The 19303-nt window shown below is 35.1% G+C and overlaps 1 protein-coding gene across 1 annotated transcript in view; it reads right to left on the bottom strand.

Moving 5' to 3' along the window:
* DMD (dystrophin) overlaps positions 1–19303 on the bottom strand; it is a 1000055-nt gene that overhangs the window by 292055 nt on the left and 688697 nt on the right. Inside the window, 1 exon segment of the mRNA XM_031557153.1 lies at positions 4126–4243. Within this exon segment, the coding sequence (XP_031413013.1) occupies positions 4126–4243 (118 nt within the window).

The following is a 19303-nucleotide window of genomic DNA, read 5'->3' as shown; positions in this document are numbered from 1 at the left end:
CAAAACATTAAAAAAAAAAAAGCAAAAACAAGTAAACAAAAACTATCCCAGAAGACTTCATCTGTAAACTGTTCGTACAACTTTGGATTTGGTTTCAAAAAAAATGGGCCAAACAAACGTGAAATGGAATAATTTAGGCCCCAGTAGGGTAATACTTCATCAAAATAGTCTTCATTGATATGCTTGTATTTAATGCCACTATTTATGTATTTAAAGTAATAGAACTTAATTAACCTCTCAAGTGATATCTCAAGATTTCACTACATTTTCACACAAATACTGAAGAAAGCTATATGCAACTGGCATATAATCTTTAAAGGGAGATTCTTTGGTCAGTAAGAGATTATTTCCTCATAGAATTCTATAAATATTCATTTTCATACCTCCTCTCTATCACTTACACAGTCAGAAACCAAATTACAAAATTGAGATGTAAATTACTAGTACAGTAAAACCACAAAAAAGGTTATTCACTGTTATCTTTGCATATGTGTGAACACAGCAGTAGGAAGGCCTGCTATTTAAAGTTTCTTACATTTCCAGAATGTAACTAGATCTAACATATCTTCTGTAATTACTTTCGTAATTCTAAGACTTGAAGGTGTTTTGTGGTTTTTTTTTTTTTTTTTAATAATCTCTTGGTATATTCATACATGACTCATTACTGGCTTTTCGTATTCTATACACAGGAACTGATGGAAAATAAAATGAATTTTCAAATGTAATTACTATATTCAAAGTTGTCTATAAACTCATTCAGGTTAAGAAACATTTTCCTCAGCAGTAAAACGAAGTATTTTAGAGCTATGATGCATTACATAGGGGAAGATGTTATTATATGGCATATGGTTCTGTTAGAAAAGAATGCTTTACCAAGGACACTAAAAGAGCAGAGATGCATCTCGTATTTTCCCAGAACTTTTTCCCAAGATTAAATGTAATTACTATTAGGTATTCTCCAATGTGTAAGTTGCATACTATGATTTACATAGAATAAACAGGGATTTTAATATAGTACTATGTAAGCATTACAAAAGCTTTACTTCCTATTGCCAAGTACTTTTTAAGTAGTATATCTCCTGAAATTTCATACAGATAAAGAAGTATGAATGAGGGGAAAAAACTTCAGAGGAAATCATTTACTTTTATGAGCTTCTTTAATTTGTTTTTATTTTCTAAAGAAAGACTAAACCTATACAAGGTGATGATAATTCTGTTTAAGAATAATTTCATGATGATTGACTTATTTGCAATTCTTCAGGAAGATTCTCTATTTGCTTGATTTTGTGTAAAATGTATACGTAGTTTTTATAAATTCTTTTAAAAGGCAATAATGGTTTCCAAAGGTAATTCAAAGTTAGACTTTATTGAGTTTTATAGATGTCTTTCCGCAAGCAGACTAAATTAAGAGTTACTAATGTTAGCACAGAAGTCAGAACCCTCAGGATGTTAATTCCAGTTTATGACACACTGATCCATCCTGTAATGGGATTTATTCAGTATTTACATCTATTCAGTTATACTGGTTAGACAACTTGATTTGTTCAGTGTTATTGGTCAGAAGAAGACAACAATCTCCTAGAAGAGATCCACAAAGATGACAAAAGGGACTGAAGCATCTCCCATATAAGGAAAGCCAGAAGAAAAGAAGACTGAGAGGGCATCTGATTAATGTTTACAAATATTTAAAGGGAGGTGAATCTCTTCACGATGGTACGTAGCAATAGGACAGGGAGCAATGGCCTGAAATTTGTACATAAGAAGTTCCATGCAAACACGCAGAATTTCTTTCTAGTAGGCTATGGGCTGCTGTGAACCGCAAGAAGCAGCATCCGCCCTGACTGGGAGAAGTGCACAGAACAGTAGGCCTCAGAGGAGCTATATGAGGGAGCATATGACTCCTGACTGGAAGATAAGGAGAGTCCTCCAGTATTCTGACAACACAGCACGGCACTGTGAAGGCATGCGATGGGAGAATTAAACCCGCAGCCACTGCAGCAAGAACAAGTGGATCCTGTGTATTTAGCAGGCCTAACTTCAACTAAATCTATTCAACCAACATATAGGAAAATCATCACACAACTGAAAATATAAAAATTACTTATGTTCTTTAAGTAAAGAAATAATTTGTGTGACTGTATTCTTATTCTGAGAAAAAAAGCTTGTGTCATATTGTAAAGTCTGGTTTGTTTGTTTTTTTTTCCTGGAAATATCAGTCTCTTTAAAATTCAAAAGTATCAAATACCTATTGAGTATAATACCTACAGTCATACAAATATAAATTAAGTATGACAAAAATTTAATGAGTATTGTTTGCCACCTCAGAAGACTGGATCAAAATTATTCCTGGTTACACTTTACTTTTCTCCATTTCAGAAACTCAGATGTATTTCTAATTTGTTCACTTTTAAATTATTTCATTAAGAACAGGATAACAATTGAAGATGGTATACAAAAGCAAGACATACCTGAAAAACCATAAAAGAAGATGACTTTTTTCTATTGTATCATAAATTACAGATTTGCAGTAAAGGATATTTCCAGTTTCATCAGAGAAGATGAACTGCTACATCACAGCAAAAATGAATCCTGTGTACCTTAGGCTCAAAACCAACTAAAAATTTGGGGCATTTTTATATATAAAATCTAAGAAACCATTACATAAAATAAATTCACCGCACCAACTAGCCAAAGTTGGAAGCTGTAATATAGTTTGGTTACCGCATACTCCTTCATGATCTACAGTCTAATAGCTTGCTTTCCTTTTTTACTATATAAGAATGAAGCATTTAGTCTATCTTAGAAGGCAATTTCACTTAAAGCAAAGTGCAGTTTTCCAACAGAAAGAAATCTAGTCATGCATGCAATTCTCATGAGAGCTTATAGGAATTATGCTTGCATTTCATGTAAAGTCTACAGTTCTTGTCTTCTGACAACTTGCCTCAGAATTAAAAATGAAAACGTATTAAAATGCTGATGGGAGTTCTACATATAATGGCTCCGAAAAGTTAAGGTGTATATACAAACTGCATCTGAATTCAACTGAGTATGTGATTCTAAAATTAATTATATGTCAAAAAGGAACAGTTTCTTATGTAACATAAAAGCAATATTGAACAAAGCAGCCAAAAGTGCAATGCGGTTTTGAAACATCATGGAAAGTTATAAACTGACTGGAAAAAAAAAAAGGAAAAAAAGGGGAAAAAAATATTTTATTTAAAATTATGGGAATAGAAAAATTTACCGTACATCTACAGCCTCAATGTTATCAGATTCATGGAGCAATTTCCTGGTCTCCAGACCAAGATATACTGTTTGCCTCCACAGTGAGCTGGCTGTGTCTTCTCTAGGCTCTACAGGGCGCCTCTATGACCACAAGATATTTTCTTCTATTTTAGTCCTAAGTAGCTAAACTATCGACCAAAGATATAGAACCAAAGATACAGAACAATCTGCCACAGATGGCTGTTTTTACAGCATGAGCTTGGAAGTGTGCATTTCATCCTATGCTGAAGGAAACAAGGAGATGCAAGTATCCAAGGGTAACAACAGTACTTCCACAAACTTTTTCTGAAACTTCATCTATTAATTTTTCTACCTTATATACAGCTAGTTGGTTAATTCTGAAAAGGAAAATCACAATCGAGGAACTAGTAAACTCAGTGTGCATTATCAGGCTTCTGCCATCTTAGGAGAGATGAAAGAAGAGACTGCTGCTGTACTACAGGTGTGGAACTGAAAGCTTCTCACAAACCCATAGCTATACTCTATGAATTCTTTGTTGTTGTTGTTGTTTTTGTTTTGTTTTATGTTGTCATTGTCTTCTTTTAAGAATAAAGGTATTTCTTTACCTGTGGTGATCACATTCTATATTTTCTGCAATGTGTTTCACCTATGAAGATAATCAATATAAAATTTTAGGTGAAAGTTTTAAAATCCATCATCACTGACTTTCACACACATATGCCCTACTCATAGGGAAAATCTCTGTGAGAACTGTTTCTTAAAGGAACTCTTCTTTTAAGATCAAATGCATAACATGTCTACAAAATGCTATGCATAGAAAGTGTTACAATATCTTTCATACGTCCTGAAACAATATACGATAGCAGAATCATCACTTACTGCGGTCAGTAATTATTGTTCTGGCTTCTTGATTGCTTGTCTTGTTTTTTAGATTTTGTGCTGCAGTTATTAGTTCATCCAGCTGGGGACGTCTTTGCTCCAGATCTTGTAGTATTGCCTAGTTGCAAAGAAATATAAACAAACAAAAAAGCATGTAGAGCTGTTGAGAAGACCACACTTAGCAACTTTTTTCTATGCCAGGTTGACATACAGCAGAATTGTTTTCTGCTATTTAAATTAAATGAAGAATTTGGTCTAGGTCATTACTTTTTCTATAAGCATACACATACCAAGCATATATATATAGATATATATATGTACGTAAAAACAGACCTAACTTGTAATAATTATTACAAATGAAACCTATAAAACTAAGTATAAAATGGCAATCATTCTTAATTTTAAGCCATCCAATTATGTGAGCACAACCATAAAACTTTTCCTCTGCAAACCCACAGAAAGAATAATATTCTCATAGACTTTACAATTTTTTTTCTTTTCAAAAAGATAGAGGGGTTTATATTATTAGCAAATTAAGCAGGATTTCTCTAACAACTCATGAAATCTAATTAATATGTTTATTTCTTAATATTTTAAGATTACTCAGTTACTATCTGTTGGTTTAAAGCCAGCGTAAGACTGTTAATGTTGATTTTTCTGTCTTTAAGCTTTACCTAATAGAAAAGTAATTACAAGTCACAGTAATTTCTATTAGTCAAGAAGATACACAGAGCCCAGGCAACCTCACTATAACAGAAGAAGTGAATCTAGAGCTACTCAAAATGAAAAAGGTGGCTTTCAGAATAATGAATCACAATCTTTAGGACGTAACAAATACTGAAATGCAACACTTCAAGATACAAGAAAAAATAAGAACTTAATAAAAGTAAGGCACATGGAATTTATACATATATAGTTTAACTTTCACTGAAAGGATAGGGAGCAGCAAACAAAGAATCAGTAGAATGGCTTCCCAGATAAGAATCATTCAAGTACATATTTAAAAGACATTGACTAAATGTAGCAACTTCAAGTCCCTGTCACATAGCTTCCAGAAAGGATGTTCATTAGCCTTCTCAGAATTAGCAGTTGGAAGCAGCAAAGTTTATTATCAAATTATGATAAGATGATGTTTCTGGCTATAATTTTGGGTCACCAGAACACAAGAGTATGGCAGGTATGGTATATCAACAGAGTGATTACACAGTCCGTAAATATATCATCTGTTTACAGACATTTGTCTAAACGGTTTTATTGTCGTCTTTTTTTTCTTAAGATGCTTTTATTTCAAATAATCATATTTTATTTTTAAACCTCTAATTCACTGATTGCAATGCGTAAGAAAGACCTGCAATCTGACCTTAAATTTGGTCTCCCAACTGAAATTAGTGTCATGTAATTTCTTCAAGTTTAAGGTAACAAGTAAAGGCCTAGTATCATATTTTATTCAATGGGATTATAGAAAAGAGCACAGGAATATTACTTCTAGTAGGCACAATATGTATCATCAAAAGCAAACTAGAAGCTCCACAGAATTTCATTTTGTTCAATTTAAAGCTCTTCAGGAAAAAAAAGGTCATTTTCAAGATACACAACCAGTTATATCCTATGAAATTCTTGCCTTTAACTTCTGTAACAGACATTCATTGAACTGGTTTCTACACTCATACCCAAAAGTTTGGGTGGTATTTTTTCTTCTGTACTGATTGGATAACATACAGAAAGTTAATGCAGCAGCTTGCGTAATTAAGGATAGAATAAATTTCTCATTAGAAGTCATTCCTTAGTGAAAGCATTCAAGAAAAAGAAATAAAATCTACTGATGCAGTTACTACTTCTAGGTATCTATGTGTCTTCAAAACTCCATTTTCAAAGAAGACAAGTTAATGAGTGACATGAATTTTACAATGGCAGCAGCAGTCCCATTGCAGCCTAACAACATCTGCATTGTACACATTACCAAAAAGGACTGTGCAGAAGGAACATTAAAGTAAGTACAACATTCTCAGATAATTACACAGCCTACAAAGTAATATTTCCCTTTTTCCCTCCTTCTTCTACTAGAAACTGTTTAGAAGAAGGCCAGCAAATTACATTATTCTATGGTCTTACATCTACAGTGATTCTCAAAATATTCCCCCATTTTTCATATTTTGTATACTAAATATAATGATTTATCTGATCCAGCCTGCGTCTCCAACTAGATATTACATACTATCCTTGCAACACAGAAGAAAATGTCTGCTGTTCTTTGATGAACACACAATCAAAGATCACTACACTTGAGTTCAGGAGAAAAACTGGAACAAATGTGAACGATTAGATGGGATACTGTAAAACAAAAACAGACAAAAAAATCAAGCAGCAATACATACATGAAGATACTCAAGAAACCTTTTAGAAATTCAACCAAATATTTGATGCTAAAAAACTAGATCCTCATCTCAAGGCTAGTGGAAATTGTTAGAAGTTGTTACAACAGCTATGGGAGGAAAAGCCCATTAACAGTAGCACCCTGGTGGATGCATTCCAGATGTAAAAGACCAGATGCTTCTGATAATAAATGTTAGCACATAAAAATAACTGTTCTGTGTAATTTAAAAATGGATTATACAAAAAACTAAGCTATTATGAAAGATTTTTCAAAACAAGTTAAACACAGATCTATCCAGCCCTCATCAGGACACTGAAAAGACTAGTACAAACACTTAGGGAGTCATCAACACAAGTATTTTTTCTTCTATAAAAACCTCTGATCATGTACATCTAATGTCCCTTTATTCTCATTTACCTGATGTTCCAAAAATACGCACAAAAATGAACACTGCTAAATATTATAGACCATATTTTAACCAATAATTCGATGTTAAATAATAAATGTGGATGAACAGAAGTAGATAAATAACGATGATGGATCATTTAGTTGTAAAAATGCATCGTTAAACACCAAAGAGCTTTTCTTTTTCCTCCATATATCTATGAATGCCAGCATAACAGTGCTTGGAGACAGCACAGTAATGGAACGATGAGATTCAGTCACCAAACCTGTCTACAGTTTGTCAGAAAGTGATGCTATTCATTTTCAACAATCTTTCCACATTTTTGGACAGCAGCTGCTTGAAAGAAAAACTTAATTTTCAGGATTCTAACTTTTATGATTTCTTTACACAAAATGGAGGTTAAGAAATAGATTAAATTGTTTAAATCAGCAACTGAAAAAAATGCTAAAAATAGCCTGAAAAACTGAAAGAAGGGAACTGTGACAAATTCTAGGTAGAACTGCATGGTGTGAGATGGAGAACTTAAATATTCTCTAGCTTTATAATGCATAGAATATAAAATAAAACAGTAACTACTGTGGATATCTATGCACTCTTCTTTTTCTTCTGACGAAAGAAAGCTACTAGTGTGTAAATAAAAAAAAAAAATTGTTTGGTCAAAAAAGAGATCTAGGCAGATCCTCCCAATTAAGTAAGCTAGAAGCACCATTTTGTCATAAATAAGATATAACCAGAGTCTAAAACTTCTCAAATATTTGGGATGCTTTGATTATAATCACTACCACCCATGCTTAATGAGATGAGCTAGTAGACTACTAAGGTAATTCCAGTCTTGAACAACTAATACAGGAATGGAAGAAAGGAAAAATACATTTTTCTTAAAATCCTATTCACTCCCCCCAAACTTGTGATGCCATTTTTAGGAAAAGCAAAATTCCACGGAACAGTCATTGTGGAAATGGTTCACTCATCTTTTGAAAAATCTTAGAATCTAAATCTTAAGCTTAAACAAAAAATTGAAGCAATTACTTCCTGACCAAACTGTATAGCTGTGACAGCTTTCACCAAAAACAACGTTCTCTAAATATAATGTGTTATATACACACCTAGAAAGAGAGAAAGCATTGAAAAAAATCCTTGCTAACAATTTCAGAAATGTAGATATGCTACACCTACAATTCATCTGCATAAAAAAATTGGCTTTTTAAGTTATTCCACCCAAGCACAATTTGAATTTCCTTTCTTGTCACTAAGCAGTAGAGGAATATCAGAGAAATTGATGGTTTATGTACTGTCTGCAATTAAAAACAAAATTATGAAATAGTTGAAGTACTTACAGCAGTGGAGTTTTCTTTTTAAGACAACTTTTGTTTTGGCTATTAGCTGGTTTGTGTTTTCCCTCCAAAGCACGTATAATTTAAAGAAAATATGAAGAGCTAGACTTACTATTCACTAACATTGCTAGCTGATTGGTAGCTGTCATGAAATCAAAACATTAACAGATGGGGAACTATGGCCTCAGTAATTTTTGTAGCTTAAGTTTTCCATGAGTATTTATTTCTATGCCCACTTAAGGCCAACTCAAAAACTGCCTATACAGCCCTTACCACTGGCTTTGTGAATATATCAACACTATTAGTGATGCTGTGGGAAAGCCACAAGTGACAGAGTATCAGGTGTCTCACTAGAGACATGAAAAGCGTCGTGGAACTTTTTGTATGCCTTTTGTGACAGTAAATCAAGAACATATGTTGGTGGCATTATAAATATCTGAGAACTATACTTGCACAACTTAAGAGTTCTGGTACATACCACAAAGTTCTGACAGCAAAAAGTGCAACATGCTTTTGACCTTCAGTAATCAAACCAAACAGAGTGAAGAGTAATTAAATCTCCACACTTTGACCAACAATGTTAGACCATAGTGATGGCTGGAGATGGGAGAACTCTCACCCTCTCTCTTACTCACTTTCACTACCTGTGAAAATCAATCATACGGCTCTAAAACTGCATCAACAAATGGGGTAGTCAGCAAGGAAAAGGACATTCAGCTTGGGTCAAGTTCACAAGTGGTTTTCAAGTACAGGAATAATCCTTACTGGGAGGCATTAAGTAAGCCAAGGCCCACTGAGATATTTTTTTTTCTCCATTTTCACAGACCACCATAATGGGTATCAACTTGAGAAAACAAAGGCATAGACATAAGTTGCAAAATAACAGCAATATGGCTCGAAGCAGGTCTAGCAAAGCAAGATGTGCCCTAGCCTCAGAAATAAAAAGATGGAAACAAACAAAAGTTCAGCTTTCAGCTGAGAAGATTTTCAAACTATGAAAATAGGCTGCAGGGACCTGAGGATGCAATGCACTAGATGTTTTACAGAGAGATCTACCATTGACTGTATGCTAGAGGCAACTAACCAGTTGTGAAGTTTAGTCAGGCTAACTTTTGACAATGATGTGGATAATAATTCTGTAGACATTTCACAAGCATTTGAAGCATTATCACCACCCAATTACATGTTGGCAAAGTTAAAAAAAAAAAAAAAGTTAAAAAAAAAGATAAGAAAACTGAGAGAAGCTTAGTTTATACTAATTCAAGATGAATCAAAGGAGGTCAATGAGACAAAGTGAAGCCTTCCATTCCTGAACTAGGACACTCTGAACATGTCCCTTTTCAGGAGAAAAACAGTATCTAAAAAGGGATAAAACTTTCCAAATATTTGCAAAGCTTGTCTGTGTGATTTGTGGCACTCAAAACTGTACGATATTCCTGAGCTAGCCAGTAACTCCTCCTTATGCTATTACCCCTGAAAAAATGAGTTTGAACTACAGAAAGGATGCAATTTTTTTTCACCTTGGTCAAAAGAATCTGCAATTTCACAAGTTGCAAGAATGCTTGACTAAAACAAAATATGAATTGGAAGTATGAAAAAAGAAGGAACAAAGCTAAAGATGAACATGTAACAAGTGGGACAACATTGAAACATTCAGATATTTAGCTACGAGATCCATCCAACTAAAAGAACATGGTGATAAATCAAGCGTAAGAATTCACAACTGAAAAAGGATGACAGCTCGAGTAGTAAAACTGAGTAGAATCGAACTGTATATGAAATAACAGTTTTTTCCCCCACACAGTGTGACTTTTTGACCTTAGTTCTGTTTGTAATGAAGTATGAACGTTGTGTAAAAGAATGCAAGTTTATCTGATACTTGGTTATCTAAATAATTAGGGAAAACTATTCCAGGATATCTGATGTCCTTACATGCAATCACACAGGATAACTCCATTGATGGGACCAGTTTTAGGAAGTACAGAGCTTCCCCAGGTTCTATATTAGTCAGCAGAACAGAAATCTCTCAGCACACAGCCATTTTCAGAATGTTATCTGCAAAACTGGCTGTTTTATTTCTCCCATATAACTAATCATTTTCAGAGTAAGGATATTTTCACTGTGCTTACAAACATATGAAGAAAAAGGAAAACAGCTGTTCTGTTTCTCGAAGCTGCAGCTTTCATTTTAGATTTACTGGGGTTTGTTTTTTGGATTATGGTGACAGTACCAATTCTTTTTACCTGAGACTGATCCAGTGAAAACCGTACTTGTCAATGCACTTCAAAATCAAAGTAAATTGTTCTTAACTTTGTCACACATTTTATAAGAAAGTATGTTTACCTGGCACACAACAGTCCTGAACAGACATTTCATTACATTATGAACATAGGCAACACTAGCAAGTATTTTTAACTTCTTTTTTAAATATAATTCAAGAAAACAGCTACTATATTTTTGTGGGAAAGAAAAGCTTAGAGCTTGACTAAATATGCTCCCCTGATTATCCAATTTTACAGGGATAAGATTAGCCTGAATCAATATTTCACTCTCAGGAAATACAGAGGTAATTCCTAAGTTTCTGGTAGAGCCTCTGGAAATCTTAGACTACTTTTACTTGAAATTTTCTTCAGTAATAGCGAATTACTGAAAACAAACACATTGGCACAGCATCATTTGCTAAGTAAGTTTTCCTTTGGTGCTTTATGACAGCAAATATTCTCTGAAGAGTAAGGTAAAATGAAGAAAGAGGATTTCATCTAGTTTGTTTGGGTTTGCTTTTGAAATACAAAAAACTAAAGCTGTTACATCAATTGTTTTTTACTGTGAACTCAGAGAAGGGAGCAGCAGGTGCTGAGCAGTTCTTATTTACCAACATTTGATAAGAAACTATGGAATAACCTTAAGCCAGATCAAGTAACTTAGATCCTTATCTTCATTCATATCTCATTATCGCTCCAAAAGATAAGAACCAAACAAAATAAAAAGCCCAGTTTTGATGTCTAAACCTTTTTCACTTATTCAGAAAAATTTCAAACCCAGAGTTATGATTCCCTTAGTCTTTTTTTGTTGTTGTTGTTTTCAAATTTTGGTTTAAGATAGTTTGTTTTACTATTTACTTCTAGCTCTTATTTGTTCTTTTTTGTTCAGTAACTATATAGACAGTCAAGTCCAACAGTAACACAGAAGGTGAAAGTAGAAACTTAAAAATTCTGATTTATTTAACAGTGAAGGAAGTAAGGCAATGTATACAATGTGGATATTGCAAGTACAAGAAGATTTTAAGATTGAGGAATTGAAGAAAAAACAATGGCATAGAGCAAAATGGGTTATTAAAAGTTTGGTCTGGGAAGGTCTTGCTTTTATAACTAATTTTAAAGGGGAGCTCTAAAGTTCTCTGTGGCCAGCAGGAATTACTGAATTATTAAAGCCAACCTACCTCCGTGGTTTCACAGAGACCCTGGTCTTTGAAAATAACACATTTAGCACTCAGAACATGTAATTTGCACTTCATGATGTAAGAGGATGGGGGGTGGGTTGAGAAACAGATTTAAGCACTGCACACTTGATTGCTACATGTAATTGAAGTAGGAGCTGAGGCTGAGTTGGATCCCCCAAGTTAATCTGTAGCGCAAAAAGCAGGTGAAAAGTAGATGTTCCAGAAGGAAACTCAGCCATGGTAGGCTGTATGGAACGATGCCTAGTCATTACATGACTAGCAAGGCTACACAATCACTCCTTTGATCAGTTCTGTCTTGTCTCAGGTCATGGGCGTTTTTTCCAAGCAGTGCTGTCAAGTCAAAAGAAGAGGCATAGACTAACACCAATCATAACAACCTGGTGTAAGGAATGCTTCTAAATAGTATAGGACAAGAAAGACACTGAAAGCAGGCGACTCACTGCCTAGATGGATACCTTAGTCACTAGCAAACGTACAAAGATAGACAGAAAGGCAGCAGATCTTTCTCCTGCATTTCCAGTAATTCCATGTGCTGTTTCCTCAGATCAGCATCAGTCCTACTTGTCTCCCCTTCCCTCACACAGTTATAATGCAACTTAAACATATTTCACCAATTTCTGACTGAGAGCAATGTTTAAACATAAACTTGAGCACATAAGTGGAGCCATTCCTTGTTCAGACGAGGGGGAACTCATGCTATGAACAGTTAATACATTTCCTTTCTAAGCACTGCTGGAGGCAGAAGGTACAGACATTGATTATTAGCTTGCAAAGGAGCCACACAATTCTACATTAGTGAAAGAAAAATCAGCATTTTTCTTTTTCTGAGCATATGGTTTTACTATCTGAATGACAGCCTCAAGAATACATCCAATATAACTAGAAAACAAAGAATCACTTGTCAAGTGGAAAGACAATTCTAGCACAAAGATAGGAATTCGTAAGTTCCTTATATGTATATTTACATACATAAATATGCATATGCATGTGTATATACAAGCAGATATAGATATACATACTGATTTTTAAATGGGCCTTTTCAATAATTAAGAAGTCCAAGAAAAACAATTTTCAAAATTCTTTCTCAATTTCTGTTCTGTGACTGAAGATTAACTGAGGCCTGAGGGGAAATGAGTTTGTGCATTTCAATTCCTACAGAAAAAGAGAAGGGGGATTTGTTGGGATACAGTTACAGCCCACTTATAAGCATAATAAATATTCCTCGCCAAAATGAAAAAAAGGTTTTCAAAAAATGTCTTTAAAAGTCAAAATGAAAACACCTTTCTCTATCTATATCTCTATATCTGTAAATAAAATATGAAATACCGTCATCTTTCCACAGACAAGATTTTCTGTGACTGTGATAGTTCTGTTACTCTCTCTTGTCTTGGAAAAAGCTCGGTTCACAGTCAACTTTCTAGTGAGACAAAAGAATGAAAACTTCCTCTTCCAGGGTATTTTTATTTACCCTTACTTAGTGTTATGTTTTGTTAAATATGAAAACTGTAGAAAATACTTTCATAGTTCCAGAGAGACATAGGCTTGCCTACAATTTTTATCTAGACTATTTTCATATGCCTGCTCTCCCTCGTACTACAAAAGGGGGGCTTAGCTATATGATAAACTGTTACATACTGCTTTGCATTACAAATTCTGATCACATTCAGGGATTCACTAAATTCCATTCTGTAACAGTGTCAGTCACAGCTGAAAAAATAACTCTGAAGACAGGATGAAGGTGTATCATCCTTTTTTACAGTGCTTTTCAACATGAGAGGTAACTCTTGAATTCACAGACCTCCTCTCATAAACCCAAGGGCTTGTAGCACTGGCAGCTAACAATTCATTAAAACAAAATGTTCAGCTTCAATGATTAATCCAACTTGATTTGGGGCTTTTTACTGATTTTTAACTTTGTTACTTTGTTCACACCAATAAGACTTTTTTTCCCCCCATCTTACTAGCATTGACGCATGATTTGTCGTGAAGCACAACACAGTGTTATATATAAACTTATGGGATAATTATTTTCAAGTTTAATGTTTTTGAAAATTTGCCCTTGTCTGATCTGTGATATTTTCACTTTTTACTCAGTAAACTAGTAAAGTGCAAGAAAATGTCATACCATATAAAGGATAAACTAAGGATTGATGCAGTCAATTCTCCAGGGGTGGCAAACCCAAATTAACTAGGAGACTGTGAAGATGCATCTGGACCCTTGTCTCTGTCTCTCCCTCTTCTGTTACCATAACAAAGTCAGTTCAACTGAAAGGCCATATTGGGAGGTGGAAACAAGAGCTTCCAAATGTGTTACATTTTTAAAAATTAATGATTTGTATCTCTCTATGGAAATAAGAGCGTTGCTAGATTGTGACAAGCAGTTCTTCAAGAGCTAAATCCTGGAAGGACTCCAGACTGAGGTCACTGGCTTTCTGCAAAAACCAGCCCACAAAACTGGGAGGTATTTTACAATCTATGCTGTTGAAAAACGTATCTATCTTGGCAAACCTTTCTTGTTCAACTTTTTGACCTTAATCCTTCTACTCACTTAGAAATTATCACTTACACTTATGAAAACACCCTTCTTTCAGTGGCTTCTTCCACCAGACAAAAAGATTTATTTATTTATTTTGAGAACTACAAGCGAAGGCAAGCAACTCTTTCATCAGCTATGAAATATTAACACAAGAAAACAAAGTTTAGGAAGCTACTATTTCTGTTGTTTCTACTTTACCCCTACAGGGTATACTTTTAATAGCTTCATTCCAAATACTGAAAAATGCATAGGTGTATACTGTAGCCATTCTCCAAGAGACTTGAAGGACTCTCTAAAAACATGGCCCAAGGACCATAAAAACTTGAATAGACAACTGTGCTAAGAAATAAGAGAGAAATATTACACAAGCAGAACAGATGCCATTACCACTTAGCCCTGAAGAACCAGCTAAAAGCAACATCAGTTTATTTATCTATGACAGAATAATATATTCTTGTTAAAAACAAAGCAAAACAAAACTCTGAAGCACTGACAAGTTTGAATTCTATGCCTCAGCTTGTCCAATTAATCTGTCAGCCACTTTCTTAGAAAGGCTAGTGAAGGCTACATAGGATCAGCCACTGATGCCTTTCTTATCTGTGCTGCAGTACCAGTGCTACTATGCCAGCTTACTGCCATGACTCTCTTATTGCTTTCAGTCTGTGTCTAGTGCTGGTAAGTTCAGAAGAAAAACGGCCTCTGCTCTAATAGACAAACAGCAGCAAGCTGCCAAAGGAAGCACAAAATGGCTGAGCTACTTTAATGAAGATGGGTACACAAAGAATGGAGGATGGCAGCCATTAATATAGAGGTACCTGAACTCACATACACATCAGTTTGAAATTTGGGCAACACTGAGATGGTATACCAAAGAAGAGCAACACCAGTAACACTCACATAGAACGTTATGAACACTATAGTAACAGAGAAAATGCGTATTTATTTATTTATTTTTAAACAGATTTTTAGCAATGGAACAATTGTTGGGATTTCATCTTTACTATTCTTTTTCGGGGTAGATCTAAATGAGGCTTTTTTAACTTCTTTGAATATGACCTCGTGTTTCTCAGAACAACAACAACAAAACACACACACAAAGTTTCAAAATCTGAAATGATTTTAACCAGTTTGTAAAGTTTTAGACTTCTTTCACTGGTGCAGATGTGCAGGCATTAAGAGATAACAAATGCTCAGAACTGATTCACTATGTATGCCAAGGTAGTTCCCTCGAGAAAAGATGGTTGGCTGTTTTCTACCATCACTGTAGATCAAAGAAAAACATTTCAAACCATCTTTCACAGCATGAGACAAAGCATATGGAAATCAGATCATCCAGGTTCCTCCTTGGGAGGATGATTCCCTGTCATAAACAACTGAAATCACATAAGAGGTACATCAGGAGAGATTTCTATACATTCATACAATTGCATGGAATTTCTGGCTGATGACATGTTTATTGCACTACCTCCAAACTGCAACTCTATCTACAAGCTAACATTTGCTTAAACCTGAAAAAGCCTGAAAGTGTGATCACATTCATTTCTTACACTGAACAACAAAACCATCTCCTGCCACACCTGCATTAACTCCATGGCCAACTGGGGTTGCCCGGAGCCTGGTGCACCACTGCAGGCTGGACACAAGCCCTGTGAAAAGGGGAGCTGCAGCCCCTGTCCCTCTCCGCTCCTTCCTACCCTAGTAGCCAGTTGCTGCTGCACTCATCCAGGAAAGCTGCGTGCTTCAGGCTCAGCACAAGTGCACAAAGGCAGCTCAGCCTGTAGCTGATCTGGGAATACAACTTTGTGGGTCCAAACACCTGGGGAAGGAAGCACAGAAGTCATGGCTAGGGAATAGGAATGAGAGTGAACAGCAGGAGAGAAGCATGAATGAGAGGGATGGAGGCATAGGAAAAGCAGTGATATGCAAGAGAGCAAATAACTGATACTTGAGCTGTGCACTCCGGAAAGGCAGTCAATTATCAATTACCTATGGATGATTTAACCTGAATTCTGGATTAAATACCGCATGGGGTAGAGACACTAAAGTTGCTTCAGTAAAGAACAAGCTTAGGTCAGATAGACTTAACTAATGCACGCAGAGCACTGTGTGAACACAGCTAGCTAATTTCTGGGGCCAGCTCAGCAGTATGATGTCTTTCAGGAGCAGCCTGAGTTAATGAGACCTGATGAGTCTCAACTGACTGAATGCAGAACCACTTAACCAATCCTGCATCTGCTCCCCAGCTTTATCTCATTTAAAACAGCTGCAAGGAGCCTATCTGTAATCAAGGCACCTCCACAATATTGCAGTACTACTAGCATCTGTGTATGTATGTGGACACCTGAGAGAGAAAGAGGTCACACAAAGCTTTTTTTCCTTTTTTTTTAAAGGCATAGCAACTGTGGATCAGCTTCATGGGGTAGTTTAAGGGTAAAGCACTAGCAGTCCTTCATGATTTAATCTTAAACTTATTTCCAACTATTCTTATTGAAAGGATATTTTCCAGTACTTGTTCAATTTCCAATTCTACGTCACTATTTAACTACTGCTTAGAAATTGATGTCACCAACCCTTCTAGCTACAGGCTGATATTTTGCTGTTTCTCACTACATATTCCATCAGAAAAAAAGTATATGCACATATATAAAATATGTATCTGAAAGGTATTTATGTATGCACACACACTGACAAGTATAAATGTAGATAACGTGCAGCAGTAGACAATATTCTGATAGGAAATGAGACCCATCACAGAGAGCCTAAATAGCTTTTTCTGATATCACCCGCTGGTTGTTATTCCACCATTGCCAAGCAGCTTCAAACCTAGAGCCTATTTCTCTTCCTCAACACTGTACAAAACCAAGATTATTCTTGTTGATGCTCTAAAGTTTGTAATCTTATTTTTATCACATTTTTTAACAACAAAAAATAACTGTTGCTGAAACTTTTGACATGCTAGTCTGAAAAACAAAGTTTGTTCCAGCACTAATCCTTGCACTAACAACTTCAAGGCCCATGGTTTGTGTGTGAAAGAATACAGACCAATGTTAATTTTGCTAAAGATAGGACATGATTTTTACCCAAAAGAGTATGAATTATTATGTGACAACTCATGAATTTTAGTTGTCATACTTGAAACTTGCTTGAGCATTCTAATAGTCTTTCATAGATACCTTTGAGAACCTGAAATGGACGAGTAGAGTTCACTTTGAAAGAAGGAAAGGTAGTTCTTTAGAACTACCCAGGAAATATTTGATGAATTATTCTGAGTTCTGTTCTAGAACATAATACCTCTCAACCAATCTGTATGCAAAGGGAAAATAATTAGAGGTTTCAGATGACAGTTTATCAATAATAAGTAATAGTCTTATCTTAAAAAATCTTATCTTAAACAATCACTGATTTTCCTCTCATTGTAGCTGTAAGATTCACCAGTGGTGACAAAGTAATGCCTGATACCCTTAGCAAGGCTTCTGAAACTGCCCATGTGACATTAACACAAGCAAACTCTGATTTTTTTTCTTTTTAAAGGAAATTTTAATGGAAACTCATTGAAAAGCATACTTTAAATGAAGTACTATGTGAAAAGGCAATACTAAGTGAGGTTACATACAAATTTGTCCTATGTCTGAAATTAACCACTAGTTTCACTACTTGCTTGGCTGATGAAACTGAAGGTAGATTTAGTACATCTTCAGTGATACCAACCCAAAAAGCTGCAGCCACTTAAGAAGACAAGAACAATTCAAAGCGGACTCAAAAAACCTGAGAATTCAGTTCAAGAAACACAAAGCATTCAAATAACTAGCTGAATAAACTGGATGAACATAGGAATGGGTTGCATATGAATGGACAGATGGTCCAAAGTCTAAAAATGGGGAAAGAAATTAGAAAAAACAAACAAAAAACAACAACAGGATTTGCTTCTTTTGAGAAGATTGAATTGAACTCGTATCAGCCTTCAAATATATAGGGCTATTGCTGTGAGAAAGAAAATAAGCTGTACTCAATTTTCATTGTGGTGACATAATTAGCCTAAATTGCAGTGGGAGATATTAAGGCTGGAGAAAAACATCTTTTGAACTGCAAAGATTGCAAAGCAGTGTAATCAAATTTCTGCAAAGTTACAGAAGAAGTCGTGACTTAAAGAGCAGGTTATACAGAAATTGGTCAGAAATGATTTAAGTCTAGTTGATCCTGCCTGAGGCAAAAATCTGGACTGCACAGCCTTCCAAATCTCCTTCAAGATCTATTTATTACACCTGTCATTTCTTCATGAGAAAAAAAAAAGCACACTATACAAAACAGAGAATAACCACAGAGCCCTATGATAACCCATAGCAACATTTTGCACAGAACTTCATATGTTATTTTGCATTAAAACATAATTGCATTTACTATAGCTAACACATTTTCAACTTTTAATTACTTAACAACAATGAAGAAAAATAAAAAGGGGAGAATGAGAAATAGTGCCTGAAGATTGACCAAACTAGAAAAATCACTTACTAAATGATTACTTGCAGTATCACAAACCATAACTTCCCCTGAGTTTGGTTACTGCTATTGAAAATTGGTCCCTCTTTGTCACTGAAGTTTCTCACAGTATGATATTTTTATTGGAATGACAGTGCAAAATAGCTGTGTAGCACTTCCTCTTCTCTGTTTTTTCTCCTGCTAAAAACTGCTGGCCTCAATTTCTTATCTAAGATTTACAGAGCTTGCTTTAACTCTTTCCTCATGTGGCAGAAGGGTGCATGAGCATATAGCAAGTGCTGGGATACTACTATATACCAGAAAGTATTTCAGATTAATTATGTAATCACAGCTAATCCCAATAATTAATTTAGCATTGATATACCAGCTAAGGAATATGATGAGCCTGCAATCAGGAGTAACTAAAGAGACAGATCAGAGACATAGCAATGGCAGGAAGTGATAGTAATGATAGGCTTCAATCACTCCACTCTAACATCGTGATACCAAAATTGATAACTGTGGGCCTATATGCTTGTCTGTGTTCCCCATCTGGAAAACGTTGGTAAAAATCACTCTGAACACCTCCTAT

Source organism: Meleagris gallopavo, chromosome 1 (assembly GCF_000146605.3).
Source record: "Meleagris gallopavo isolate NT-WF06-2002-E0010 breed Aviagen turkey brand Nicholas breeding stock chromosome 1, Turkey_5.1, whole genome shotgun sequence".
In the NCBI taxonomy this organism is placed as follows: Eukaryota; Metazoa; Chordata; class Aves; order Galliformes; family Phasianidae; genus Meleagris; species Meleagris gallopavo.
The sequence above is the reverse complement of the archived record's forward strand: the minus strand, read 5'-3'. Positions and strand labels throughout refer to the sequence as shown.